The 13,725-nt window shown below is 50.0% G+C and overlaps 4 protein-coding genes across 4 annotated transcripts; 2 read left to right on the forward strand and 2 right to left on the reverse strand.

Annotated features, from left to right (window-relative positions):
* Positions 1 to 32: 32 nt before the first annotated feature.
* On the forward strand, positions 33 to 2,279 carry N7518_003403 (DNA-(apurinic or apyrimidinic site) lyase APN2; the record flags this gene model as incomplete). The annotated part of the gene is made up of 6 exons (XM_057184330.1): positions 33 to 60; positions 129 to 141; positions 193 to 238; positions 290 to 422; positions 472 to 1,247; positions 1,299 to 2,279. 6 exons carry the CDS (start codon positions 33 to 35, stop codon positions 2,277 to 2,279), a joined length of 1,977 nt encoding a protein of 658 aa, XP_057045780.1.
* Positions 2,280 to 3,637: 1,358 nt separating this feature from the next.
* N7518_003404 (HMG-box domain-containing protein) lies at positions 3,638 to 4,623 on the forward strand (the record flags this gene model as incomplete). Its single annotated transcript, XM_057184331.1, has 3 exons — positions 3,638 to 3,825; positions 3,878 to 4,173; positions 4,226 to 4,623. The coding sequence occupies 3 exons, from the start codon at positions 3,638 to 3,640 to the stop codon at positions 4,621 to 4,623; spliced, it is 882 nt and encodes a 293-aa protein (XP_057045781.1).
* Positions 4,624 to 5,715: 1,092 nt separating this feature from the next.
* N7518_003405 (putative cytoskeleton assembly control protein Sla2) lies at positions 5,716 to 9,583 on the reverse strand (the record flags this gene model as incomplete). Its single annotated transcript, XM_057184332.1, has 12 exons — positions 5,716 to 5,802; positions 5,868 to 7,082; positions 7,140 to 7,289; positions 7,341 to 8,386; positions 8,447 to 8,631; positions 8,687 to 8,744; positions 8,800 to 8,880; positions 8,973 to 9,130; positions 9,208 to 9,283; positions 9,383 to 9,400; positions 9,473 to 9,519; positions 9,576 to 9,583. 12 exons carry the CDS (start codon positions 9,581 to 9,583, stop codon positions 5,716 to 5,718), a joined length of 3,129 nt encoding a protein of 1,042 aa, XP_057045782.1.
* A 689-nt stretch (positions 9,584 to 10,272) lies between these two features.
* On the reverse strand, positions 10,273 to 13,323 carry N7518_003406 (uncharacterized protein; the record flags this gene model as incomplete). The annotated part of the gene is made up of 2 exons (XM_057184333.1): positions 10,273 to 12,592; positions 12,668 to 13,323. The coding sequence occupies 2 exons, from the start codon at positions 13,321 to 13,323 to the stop codon at positions 10,273 to 10,275; spliced, it is 2,976 nt and encodes a 991-aa protein (XP_057045783.1).
* Positions 13,324 to 13,725: the final 402 nt, after the last annotated feature.

Raw genomic sequence — 13,725 nt, forward strand, 5'->3', positions numbered from 1 at the left:
GCGTTGTCCCCTGATACACTAGCGCGCCCAACATGGGAGTTCGCATCACCACGTGGAATGGTAAGTCCTATCTGAATCATCGGGAGCTCCGAGTAGTGAATATATACCAACGGTGCATAACCTTTTAGTCAATGGTATACGGTATGAAAGAAACCTGCTAGTTGAACCGGTTCAACACTAATATAACAAAAGAAACCCGTTCTCCTATGAGCCATGGAGAGGAACGCGCACATTTGAGGTAAGTGTATATCCTTCTATTTCTCAGTAGCCGAGCTTATCTAGTCCAAAGTCCATGTTTGACATACTGGAGACGGATATTGTAATTCTCCAAGAAACCAAGATTCAGCGCAAAGACCTCCGCGATGACATGGTCTTGGTTCCAGGATGGGACTGTTATTTCAGTCTCCCTCGAGTCAAAAAAGGCAAGCTAATACCCCAATGCTATCCATACAGAAGATTAACAGCTTTTAGGATACTCGGGTGTTGTGATCTACACGCGCAATGCCACATGTTCTCCAATAAGGGCAGAAGAGGGCATTACTGGGGTTCTCTGCCCACCAAAATCCTCAACATCTTTTCGCAGTCTTCCAGAAGAGCAGCAGATTGGTGGATATCCAACTTCAGATCAGCTTTCCAGGCCCGCAGTGAATCTCGAGGGGCCTGACTCGGAAGAGGAGCAAGAGTATGTTAGCTCGGTGCCCAATACTACAATAGATGCACCAACCCTCGACTCCGAAGGGCGCTGCGTCATTCTGGAGTTTCCTGCATTTGTCCTCATTGGTGTCTACTGCCCTGCCTATCGGGATGAAAATCGGGATACCTTTCGCATGGACTTTCTCAATGTCCTAGATTCTCGAATCCGAAACCTGATTGCGATGGGGAAGAATGTGGTCGTGGCTGGGGATATCAATATTTCGAAGCAGGGCATTGATGCTGCTCATGGAATCGAGGCCATACGAAAAGGTACAATGACCGAGGAGGAATTTATATCTGCGCCTTCTCGACGCCTGTTCAACCACTTGATATCAGATGGCGTTGTGATTGGTGAACGTGACAAAGGCAGGGAAGATCCTGTTCTCTTCGATGTCTGCAGGTCATTCCATCCAGACCGTGCAGGCATGTATACATGCTGGGACCAGAAGCTCAATGCTCGACCAGGGAATTACGGCTCAAGGATTGACTATGTGTTGTGCAGCCTTGGTATGCGGAGCTGGTTCTCCGACTCAAACATTCAAGAGGGACTGATGGTATAGACTTCTCGCCTTTATGATGTGAATCATTGACTGACTGATTTCTAGGGATCAGACCATTGTCCTGTGTATGCTGTTATCAAGGAGTCTGTGAACCAGCCCAATGGCGAAGTAAACGTTCGGGATATTCTCAACCCGCCAGGAATGTTTCACTGTGGCAGGCGTCAACAGGAATACCCAAACGAGTGCGCATTGCCCGCTTCCGGGCGTTTGCTCCCCGAATTCGACGTTGATAAGCGCAGAAGCATCAAGGACATGTTCGCTCGAAAACCAACCAGCGTTCCGTCGAGGGCGGTAGACCTAGCCAACAAACCAGCTAACATTCCCACGACTCAAGTCACAGAATCTACAGGCATGCACACAGCCTTCGGATCCACTGACTCGGCCAAAACGATCCCTGCGCCTATCACTGCGAGAAATCAACTTCTTCAGACTGTTTCTCGCAAACGCTCGCAGCCTCTACCTACCACATCCACGAAACGCTCCAAATCCGCCGTATCGACGTCTTCTGGGGGCTCTGCGGCAGGCCAGAAGATGTTAACAGGCTTCTTCAAGCCAAAAGCTGTTATATCTGAAACCACCCAGTCACCTATTCCTTTATCAGGATCCTCGACACCATCACTCAATCCCGAATCATCAGAACAGTCACAAGAGAAAGGGAAATGTCCAGAGATCAACCCGCAGCCTCCGGGGTTACAAGAAGAAAGCATAAAAGAGGAATCTGATATTTCTACCGAAGGGCCAACGGCCAGCAAATTCATTGACGACACAATAATTGACCCGATTGTCAGCAAGGAGGATTGGTCAAAACTTTTTACCAAGAAACCTGTTCCACCGTGCGATGGGCACCAAGAGCCATGTATCAGCTTGACCACGAAGAAACCCGGGATGAATCGCGGCCGCTCCTTTTGGATCTGTCCTCGGCCATTGGGACCCAGCGGAGAAAAGGAGAAGGGTACGCAATGGCGTTGTCCCACTTTCATCTGGGCCAGTGACTGGAACTCGCCGGTTGCGACGCAAGAGCAATAACATACATGTCCCAGGAAGGCAGATATTCCTTGATAGCCAACAGAGTTGCTGAAAATTCTACACCCGAGTATCGATATTCATACGTTGTAAATCTAGCGAGGTTGAGCCCCGGACAATCCAAAGATTAGACGTACGCATACATAACTCATGGAGACTGCTTCTGATGTCCTGTTGTCCTAGCAATAATCAACGAGTAGGGCACTTTGCATGCTATTCAAAAGGATGTCATGTACTCAAATGCTAGCATGTAGCGGGTAATCCATAGCGCAAACTTCACTGAAGTCTCCCAGGTCTCCAGCCATTTTCCCTAGTTCCATTTGTGGACTAGTAGCTGCCAGTTTCTTTGTTCTATTGTCTTCTTTGTTTACCTGGGCTTTATTTGTTTATCTTATTGTATTTATCGAGTTGATGTCCCGATTGGGCATTTTTCTTTTTTTCGATTTAATTTCTTTGTTTGACTATTTATTATTTTATTATTTATTAAATTTTTTTTAATTAATTAATCATTTTATTAATTATTATTTCATGAGTCACTTCGTTTGCCCGTTGCCATGGGAATTCGAGTCACGATACATTTGAGTAGGTACGTCGACAACTGACTCACTCCCATATTACTCATAGTTTGAATCATTATTTCACAATGACTGAGATTATGCAATTAGAAACAGATCCCGTAGTTCAAAGCTAGTATTTTGTGTAAAGTTTGGTATGTTTTTTAAAGTTACATGTGGCAGCGGGATACAGCGGGAGCTAGTCCCCGGATCTGCAGTGGCACGCGCCATATGCACATCAACCGTAGCACAGACAGAGCTAGTATAGATCGAACTACATAGTATATCTTCATGAACTATTAGGATATATTATTCATAGCAATTATTAGATAGAGAAGCATATCAAATACGTAATGTGCGGTTACAATCCGAATGGACAGTCCAAGCATCTAGATAGACAAGATAGTATACGACCTGTTTGTCGCACTAGTACTTGATGGCAAGGTCACTTGTAGCATAGTCATATCCCTCCAGAATTGACTTTCTTTGTTCTACTGCTACTATGCCTAATGGGGAAGTCTTCTCTGAGGATGAGACCTTGTGATTGGTGTCGCTGGGCAAACAAAGAAACACGTCTCTCACCCCGCCAAACAAAGAAACCACCCAACTCGGCACCTACCTTGTTCTGCGCTCCCAGCCCCTCCGGGACTATATTTGTTTACCTCGCGCCTTGTTTCTTCTTCTTCCTCTTCCCTCCTCTCTCCATCCTGTTCTCTTTTTCTTGCACTTCACATCCAAATTTTCTATCTTACTACATCTCATTACAATCACTCATTGTATCTATCTCTTCAGTCAATCTTCTTCGCTATGGCGAACACCCTCTTTGAGCTGGTTGGTGAGGACGACGACATGTCTCCTCGCCGTACTATGGAGCTCCTTTGGGCGGATGCCGTCGCCCATCTTCCTCAGACTGATGGTGAAGTGTTCCTGCCGCGCAACGTTGTTGATGACGTGCTTGACATGGATCTTCTCATGGACATGGCAACCCGTCTTGCGTAAGTCTTGACCCTATGGCTATTTGAACATGTTATTAACGAGCCATGATAGGAGCATGCTCAACAAGAAAGTTGACATTGTTCTCGATGAGTCCATTGATGCTTACCGCATGTTCCCCAAGCACATCGCAGCGGAAAATGACGAAGATGTGTGGGTTGAATCGCATGGCCTTGAGCTCGATGATCACCGTCGGATCAGCAAGTCTATTTACAATGCTGGCAACTCCGTGAAGCTCCCCGTCCGTCCTGCCAAAGTCCCTCGTCCTCCCAACTGCTTTATCCTGTACCGCCAAGCCAACCACCACTTGGTCAAGGATGCCAACCCTGGTGTCTCGAACAACGAAATTTGTGAGTCTCCTCCAACTGTGCTTGCCTTGTTTCTAGCTAATGAATGAATCAGCTCGTATCCTCGGGGCACGTTGGAACAATGAGAGCTCCGAGATTCGGGAGCAGTTCACTCGTCTGGCTGACGATCTGAAGCGGGAGCACGCTATCAAGCACCCCGACTATCAGTACGCTCCTCGTCGTCCCTCCGAGCGCAAGCGTCGCACCCCCCGCACCCGTGCCAGCTGTCTGCCTGTCGCTCAGGAAGATTCTAACTACGTTGATGTCGATGACCAGTTGATGACAATCGATGACAAGTTTATGTCTGAGTTGCACAGCAACGGTTACCTTTTCGGTCCGAACGGTGTCGAGCCAGTGTCTGCCCCCTTCACCAACGAAGAATGCTTGGAAATGAGCAATGAACTGCTTTCAGGCAACATTCTTGCTTCTCTGCCATACGTCCCTATGTTCTAAATGGCTCTTGTACCTTGACCGGGCGCGGCAATGTTGACAGTCTTGATCAACAATTGTCTACTTTCACTTCGTGGTGACTCTCCGGTCACGATGAGATTACACCGATAAATCTCAGTCATCAGACTTTCTTTTCGGTTTCTACTACGACTCACAAACAAACAAAAGAGAGAAAAAAAAAGTTAAAAACTAATCAAAAAACAAAAAAAAAGTTGAAAAACAGAAAAATCCCCACAAAAAAAGGTCCCTTTGCATGTATTTTTGGCTCACGACAAGTTTTCAGGAGGAGAGTCGACTGGGTTTCTTTCCCACGGGGTTTTCCTGGTCGCTCTCCTCCTGCCGAGTGAGTATTGTTCTGTACTTGAATTGAAATCAATTAGTGATTTTCTCAAACTTCTTTCTCTCTTGTAGCACGTATATTCTCAGATGAATATGTAGAAACGCATCTAGGACACGATCGCAACAACCTTTTGGCATCACAGGTGCTCAGTGACATACTTCGACAACCAACCATTCCCAAATCCTAGGTTTACCAAGATTACGAAGCAGATACCCTCAGTTTCTCACTCAGAATGCCATTGGGCCTATTTCACTTTGATCTCAAAACTCGACTACACAGCGACGCCCAGAGACTCGGTGCATGAGGTGACGTCTCGATACTCTTTGTTCACAGCCGCCGCTAAGTCGGCGCCACCCGCGGATCGGCATGCACTACATCCATGGTTCCACCAGTCGGGTATGGACCGAGGGAGACAACGCTTGGCATGCAGCGTGGAGCAAGGGACATCCATGTCCGGCCATGCGACCGTGCGACAGTGCGCTCTACAGGGGTATCTACTGGCGCTAGGACATGGACACGGATGCAGGGGAGTGGATCTACACATATACAATATACGCACTACAATGAATCAGGGAACTAGGTAAGTTGCTTGTATTCGCTATGGGAAATCAAAACAAGGGACTAACTACGGGATTAGGGAGAAGAGCCCAGACCGAACAACGCAAAGTGCGACACGGGCGAAGCAAAACTCCTCGAAATTTGGATGTGGAATATACACAGACAGCCAAGAGCGAAAGACAGATGCGACGATTTCCCTAATCCTCCTGGTATGAGATCTTGCGCATTTCGCCCAGACGCTGGCGGGCGCGAGCGAGACCGTTCTCGAGTTGGAGGATTTCGACCTATTGGGAGGAGACATATTAGCATTGCATGGATGGGATACAAGGGGAAATGGGACGTCACATACCTGCTGCTCCATCTCGCGGACCTTGAACTCGTGCGAGCTTAACTTTCCATAATCCTCTCCGTCATCGCCGTCGCGATTCTTCTCCTTGATGATGTCCTGCACTTGTCGCACGAGGGCACGGCAAGCAGCACCAACCGCCTTGCTGGCGGTCTCCAGGCGGTCCTGGGTCTTGCTCATGAATGTTGCCTTGACGCGACTGGCTGCGACAAGCTGGGCAGTGCTGGCTGCAACATCGTTGGAGGCGACAATGAGTTGCTCTGGTGAGTTACGGCCCGAGATTACACCGTCTGCAGTCTCGATCAATGTGTTGGTCGAAGAAGCCACTGCTTTGGCGGCAGAGATCAAGCCCTCCGTCCAACGGTTGTTCTTCTTGTAGAAGGCAGTGCGAGACGAGCTACCACGGCCTTCGCGAACAATCTCTTGCTGGGTCTCTGTGGCGGCCTTGATCAGCTCCGAGATCGCGTTGGTGACGGCAATAGCGGCGGCAAGGATGACATCGTTGATGCGCAGCTCGTAAGTCGAGAACCCGTCACGGGGCTTGTTCTTGAGCTTGGCCAGACGCTGGGCAGCTGCGTCAATGGCATCGGCGGCCTTGAGCAGCTCCTGGTCGACAAGATCACCCAAATCACCACTGGTGCTGATCTTGGTATTCTTGGGGGCGAACGATTCAACAAGCTTCGACAGCGCCTGCAAGTCACGCTGGACTTCGAGGTTGTTGTTGATGACAACATCAGTCTTTTGCAGTGGTTCCAGACCTTCGAGACGGAACGACTGCAAGCTACGGAAGAACCGAACGGTCGCCTGAGCAGACTTGCGTGCAGCATTAACCAGGTGATCGGAGCTCTTGTCATCGGTGGCGAAGCGGATGAGACCCTTGGTGTTGCTCAACACATCCGAGACAGATCCAGAGAAGATGGACACTGTGCGGATAATCTCGGCATGAGGACTATTGGGGCCATCGGCAACAAAGTTGTTGAAAGCTGTTGAGAACTCAGTAGCGGAAGCTGACGCCTTTTCAATCTGCGAAAGAACATATGGAGGAGAGGCATTTTGGTTACCGGCCTGCATGGACGAGTCCAATTCATACAGAGCATCGTCGACACGCTGCACACCAGTCTGCAGCACGGAGTCGATAATATCGTTAATCTTCGCGACTGTACCGTGAAGCACAGTGTCAATCTGGCTGTCCAGCGCATGGTCGACATCGCCTTGGCTCTATAGTTGACTGTGGTCAGTATGCAGGCATCCAATATCGTCAAGATCATCACTAACCAGTCTAAGCTCCTCCAGTTCCATAAGAGCCTGTTCCATACCAGACTTGTACACCTCAATCTCCTCGTCCTTCTCACGAAGCGACAGGTCAAGATCTTCCTGGCGGTCATTGTTGCGACTGGAATGTTCGTCCAATGCGCGCGTTTTAATCTATAAGGTCAGCATAAATCACACATCTCAGCAAGATGGACAGTTACTCACTCGGAGGGACTCTTCCAAATCAGCCATCTCCCGGTTATACTTGGACAGCAAGGACGAGATCTCGGTTCCCTTTGAGCGTTCTGCATTTTCAGCACGCTCAAGAGCCATACGAAGCTCACGCTTGACCTTCTCCAAGTCATCCTTGTTGGTTCCGGTCAGACGGTCACGGTCGTGCAGAGCACGATCACGTTCCCGAATCATGTCAGCAAGCTCCAAGTTCTTAGTCTTCAGCTCGCGCTCCAGCTTCTCTCGTCGCTCGATTGCTTCTTGTGCGGAGGCTGCCTTGAGCTTGAGGCTCTTTGTGGTCTGCAGAAGATCGAGGTGCTCTTGTCGAAGCTGTGAGTACAGTTTGGCCAATGCCTCGTACTTGGATCTCCAGGTGTTCACCTGCTCTTGCAGGGATCGAATCTGATCGTCCTTCGAGGCATTCTGCAAGTTCAGGTTCGAGGTCAAGTGGTTCATCTGCTCCTCAACCTCTTTGACACGGCGGTCATATTGCTGCAGCATCAGCTGGTCGCGCTCATACTGTGCACGGGCGTTGAGATTCTCCTGCTCCAGCTCTGCCAGCCGACCTTGGGTTTGGGTCTGGTACTGGTCGCGGAGAAGCTGCTCCTGTGCCAATCGCTGCTGTTCCGCCTGCAGGCGCTGCTGCTCCTCGAAATCGTTCTGGGCTTGCTGTTGGGCAAGGAGTTGCTGGCGTTGCTGGTCCTCCCACTGTTGCTGCAAGCGTTGTTGTTCCGCCTCGTACTCTTCTTGCTGGCGTTTAGCTTCGTTTGTCCAGAAATCATTGATCGGCTCCGGCTCAGCAGCGACCTTCGGTGGAGGCGAGGGCTGGTGTTCCACTTCTTTCGTCGGTCGTCTGGGAAGAGCTGGGCGATCGTCATCCTCGGAAAGCAAATTTGGTGGATCTTGTGGCAACTTCGGGATGGTGATGAGGCCTGTTAGGTAGCGCAGGTTGGAACACTCATAGTAGAACCGAACAAGGCGGTGATGCTGGGCATCATATCGACCTCGGAGTGGCTCGAGAGCTTCATCCTCTCCGGTGGCTACAGGAGACATCAGTCAGCGGCTATTTAACGCAGATTCAAGGACCAAAGGCAACATACTTGTGTGCATGGCTCGCAACATGCTGGTGATGAACTTGTAGATGCCATAACTCTCCTGCACAAGTGGCACCAATGCCGAGATTCGACATTCGTTGTTCGTGCCGGACTGGAAGTTCGAGAAGATGAGCTTTTGGAAGGAATCAATTTGATCTTGCAAAGACATCAAATCGGTGATGGTCTCGTAGCTTTGTGACTGTCAACACGTTTCTCCATTGTCGCAAAAACCAGGTATTTACGTACCCTTCGTTCGGATCGTTGATCAATTTCAGACTAATGTACTCCTCATATTCAAACAAGCCTGCGACTGTCAGACCCCCGCACTTGACAGAACTCATCAACCATGGACGACATACCGTTGAATTCGGGGTGATTGCGATGGAAGTTCAGTTTCGCCTCGAGGAAGAAGACGTATTCTCGAATGAGCGGCGCATATCCTATCCAGAACTGTTATTATACCGTCCGTTGCATGCGTCGCTACTCCTCGAGCAGAGAGCAATTGCGCAGTCATCCTGCGTGGAATCCATACCTCGAACGCCGTCGCCTCCGACTCCTCGCATCAAACTATCAATCCAGTTTGTATGTTGCTGCGCCTCACGGATAACCATGGGGTGGCCCTCCTGGAGAACCTTGTGTATTGTGATCAGGGCCTTGAACGTCTGGACCTCGTCGGCGAGGACGGGCTGCCTATGAAAAACGAAGCCATGTCAGCCATATCGAGAACAATACCCCTGACCACGTCTTTCAGGTATCCCAAAACTTACACTTTCATGCCAGCCCAGAAAGCCGCCGATGACTTGTGGTCCCACGTATAGACGATGCAGCTTCGCACATGTTTCCCTACAGGCGCGGGGGGTGGTCAGTTCGATTCGGACGGGGCAAAGTCGAGGCGGCATCAATCGTTTCGATGGAGGGAAGGGTAATATTATCAGGACATACGTTTGGGAGCGGTTTCCTCTGTTGGTTGTCAAAATGTCAGTCGTCATGTCCTGTCTCTCGTGTTGGTCTCATCCCCGATTGACGACTTACCGATACTGGTGGCCTTGCGGATATTGATGGCCAAATCGGCCTCGGTCCTGCGCAATGCTTTATTAGACAAACACTCTCAAAGTCCCATGTCGGTCTTGCTTACCGACTCATCGTGGCCGTTAGGGTGTGTGCTCAGGGGGGAGGAGGGTGTATGAAGGTCGGGAAGGTTTGTCGCGTTGACAAGATCTTGAGCCCGGACAGCGCACAGACACTAAGAATAGGTTGCGCTGACCGGAATAAGCGGATATTTCGAATCGCAAAGCAAAGGCGAAAAAGACACACGTGGGAGTTCGGACAATGACGTTGATGGGGAACGGGAAAGTTGGCGCCTGTCGGGAGTCTTGGCGACGCCTAAGCCGATGCGGGTTTGGGCCGCGGCTTGGATTTTAAGGCTTCATCCCTGACGAAAGCTGTCTCGGTCTACGCCTCATATACACACTCCAGGCTAGGCAGAAGGAATACATGGGCTATTCATCATGGCCGATCTCTACGGTGTGCTTGGTCTACTTCGTTCGAAACGACTTCAGATCGGCATGGATATATGGAATATCGGAGTATTAGCTACATACATAAAGAAGTCACATAAAGGACTTGGAATACACTGTGCGAGAGAGCGATCACATGCGGGATAACCAGCCCGATATGGAGACTGCTATCCAGCACAGCAATATGGCCAAGCAGTCGAAAAAAAGTACAAAGGGCCTCGCCATCCAATTCGATGGTCGTATGATCTATCTATACCAAGGGTCCTTGGTCCTCGGTCCTTTCCCTCTTTCATGTCTGGGCGAAGGCAACGAGCATTATGGTGAGGGTGTTTCTACCCTTTCAGTAGACGCCAGGGTTTCATGACTGCCTGGAGTTGAAGAGGGCACCTGTTCAACAGAGCACGGCGATTCAACAGCAGGCAACTGTCCTTGCTCCTCCAACCGTCCTTGCTCTTCATGATTAACCTCGAGCTGTTGGGCCTTTGGTGGTGTCTCACTCTCAACAGGAGTCGGGGCTATTAGACTGGACTCTGACTCCGGGTCCCCAGGGGACGGGCTATTTGGCTCGGACTCTTGGGGAGCTTCCACCACGAGAAGTTCGTCAGTACCTTGGTTAACACGCACTTCAGGGGGCATTGGTTTCCTGCGTGGTAAAGTTGATGGTGGGGAGTGTTGGTCTCGTTCAGGCACTATGTGTGCTGCTACAGGTTTACGCTTGGGCAATTTTCCTGAGTTCCTCTTCAAGGCATATTTGTCTGGGCGCGGCAATGGTGTTCCAAGTGGTGGATGAGGATGGCCACGCCCAATCGGTTGGGTAAGCGTGCCTGGAGGAGTCCGCGACGATTCTTGACCGTGATTTTGGTCACCTTTACCAAACACGCTCCAACTCCATTTCTTGGCAGCGGCGGTGGCTTGTCCGAGAGTCATCGGACCTGAAGGCTTATCGTCGGAAGATGTAAAGGTTTTGGTGATGGTTTCAATTGTGCTGCGTCTTGGGGCCGTATCGCTGACAAGGGACGTGGTGGAACTACCCCGAGAGTTTCTCGAGCTGGGGAAGCCCCCGCTCTCCATGCGAGTAGAAGAAGGTCTTTGAATAAAACTCTCATGTGGAAAACGAACGCTGTCAATAGAATCTGCAATCGATGACCCGCGGCTATGGAGCGCATTTTCTGGTATCATAAGGCCACCTGTAGGTGGCGAGGTGCCCGGAGTTTGGTTCGGGGATGTAGGTGGGGACCGGCTTGATATCTCTATCATGGCGCTTGTTGCATGACTCTTTTCTTCGCCTTTGCTCTCCGAAACAAGCTTGTCAACCTTGGCATTGTCCGCTGTGACTACGGGATCTGCAGCGTGGGAAAAAGTCTGTGACCGAATAGCTCGAGGCAGCGGTGTGCTGCCCGGTCTCTCAACGCCAGTTGAACTTGCAGTTGCAGTGGAATCATTCGATTGCAGATCCGATAGGGAAGATTTCACGCCTTTGCGCAGCTTCTTCTTGGCCGTTCCGGACTCAGAAAGGACAGGCATGCTCATCGTGCGATCGTCCTTGACCTTGAGGGCTTCAATGGGATTACTGTCAACGCTCTTCGGGGTCGAGGGAGCTACACCAGATTCATCTGGTATCTCTGGTATCTCTACCTGAGCACTCGACTCTGGAGTGTCTCGCTGCCAGACACCACCGCGGAAAGCCTGGCCGAGCGTATTATGGAAGGGAACGTCGTCCCAGAAAGGCAGAACGATGCTCTCTGCCACTGCTTCGCGGATCTTACTCTCGATCGTGCGAAGGATGAGGCTGTATGTGATTTGTTTGGAGCTGACAATGGGTTGGATGTCCATTTCCATCTTCGGCATCGTTTCGAAAGACATCCAGATGCGATTGCTAGGTGGGGGCTTGAAGCGTACCAACAAATGGCCTTCAAGTTTCTTCAACACAACGGCAAGGACAATATCGACCTCTCTGGCCTTGAATCGAGTGCCCAAGTCAATACGCACCGTCGCCGAGATCTCGACCCGGAAGTTTCCTGTGTATTGCATATCGGCTTCCACGCAGCAATTGCCGTCCACAGTCAAGTCCTTGAGTCTTGGGTTGGTGATAAATGGAGCCCCTTCACCCATATCAATTCTCTGTAAGCCGATCTTGCTGATAAAGTTAGGTTTGTTGGCGCGAGAGATCTTCTTGACGATCTTGCTCCGCACGAAAGCCTCATACTCAGGTGTCCGGTACATCGCTAAAAACCACCTTCCAAGGAAAGCATTGATCCAACGTGTCTGCAACTGCTCTTCGGATGAATGCAGACGCTGAACCAAGGTGACAATATGTTTGGTATCAAACTCCTGGGGCTTGGGCGGGCGATCAGGCGAGTCCCACAGCCGGTTTTGATTCTGCAGCATGGCGATATAGAAATCCTCCTTCTCAGACAAATTTTCAGAGAAGAGGTAAAACGGCGGAGTCGGTCCTCCTAGATCCCCAAGCGAGCCCAGTCGCCGTGAGAGGCAGATGGCATTTCTTTTGAGCCACAGCTCTCCTTCTGGGATATCCCCTTCTCCGCCATATATGGTCACATCGTGGTGAGCAAGCGAAATGACATACCGCACCTCGACCTGATTTACGTCATCATAAAGCATCAAGTGGCCATGTCTGAGCATATGTCATCCATCGTCAGCAATTAGCGCTTAAATAGCAACCTATACATCCAGACAAAGAGATGCATACCGGAGAACAATGTAAAAGACATTTCGCGCCCGTTTCGTGGTCTTTCCATTCGCCTTCGCCGGATCGATGCTGGGTGCCTGCTTTCGATCGAACAGACTCCGGTACATGGTCTGATACACGCTAGGACTTTCGGCCGCGACGACTTCTCCCGCGGGTGTCGTTCTCTCCGGGGGTTTCCCATTGACACCACCGGGTACATATTCACGACAGACGGCAAAGTATCCGGCAGCGACATCGGACTCGTGCGTGCGATGGAATTTCTCCGCCAGCTGGTCTGTGCCGGACATGAGACTAAAGTCGTCATCGGTGGGTTGGCGGACCGGATCGGGCGCTTTCTCGCATGGTTGCGGCGGTTGCGGTGCCGGTGGGAGGGTCAGATAGGCGTAGAGGAGAAATAAGGACAAGACTAGTGGAATGAAAGTAATTCCACCGAGGGCGTAAACGAAGAGGAAGCTAGCGAGCGAACCCATCGGGAACCAGTCGATCAATGCGGGCGGATCGAAAGCTCCATAGTTTGGGAGAGCGACCTCCAACAGCTTAGAAAGAACACGGCAAACAGGAAGAGACCGGCTCCGGAATAAAACGAGCGATGGGGGACAAAGAATTATCAGGCACAAGTGAGTGAGTTGGAGGGAGTTGGTAGCTTCCAAAGTCATGACGGGATGACGAAGGTCAACTGTGTTGAGACATCGGTATTGGTGTTTTGTATCTGTATTACTAGTAAAGTACTTATTTTAATTAATGTAATGCTGTATTTATATTGTATTTTTAATACTTACTATAATATTACCTGTAGCTCCGCTTGTACCCCACCTGAATCAACCAGCTGTCAGGAACATGAGAAGAATCTTGGAAACCAACAACCTCACCTATTACTGTTTTAGTCAATTCCAATTGTGGATAGGGCTAATTTAGCCTAAAATGGGTATTGAAGACCTTTGATCAGCGAAATAGTCGATAATTCTCCTCTTCATGCAGTGCAACAGTGACTTTAAGACCCGCCGATCTGATAATCCTGCATTCTATAACTATAGAGATCACACTGGCAGAGTTTAGCA

Source organism: Penicillium psychrosexuale (genome assembly GCF_028828465.1).
Source record: "Penicillium psychrosexuale strain IBT 29551 chromosome Unknown utg000002l, whole genome shotgun sequence".
NCBI classification, from domain to species: domain Eukaryota; kingdom Fungi; phylum Ascomycota; class Eurotiomycetes; order Eurotiales; family Aspergillaceae; genus Penicillium; species Penicillium psychrosexuale.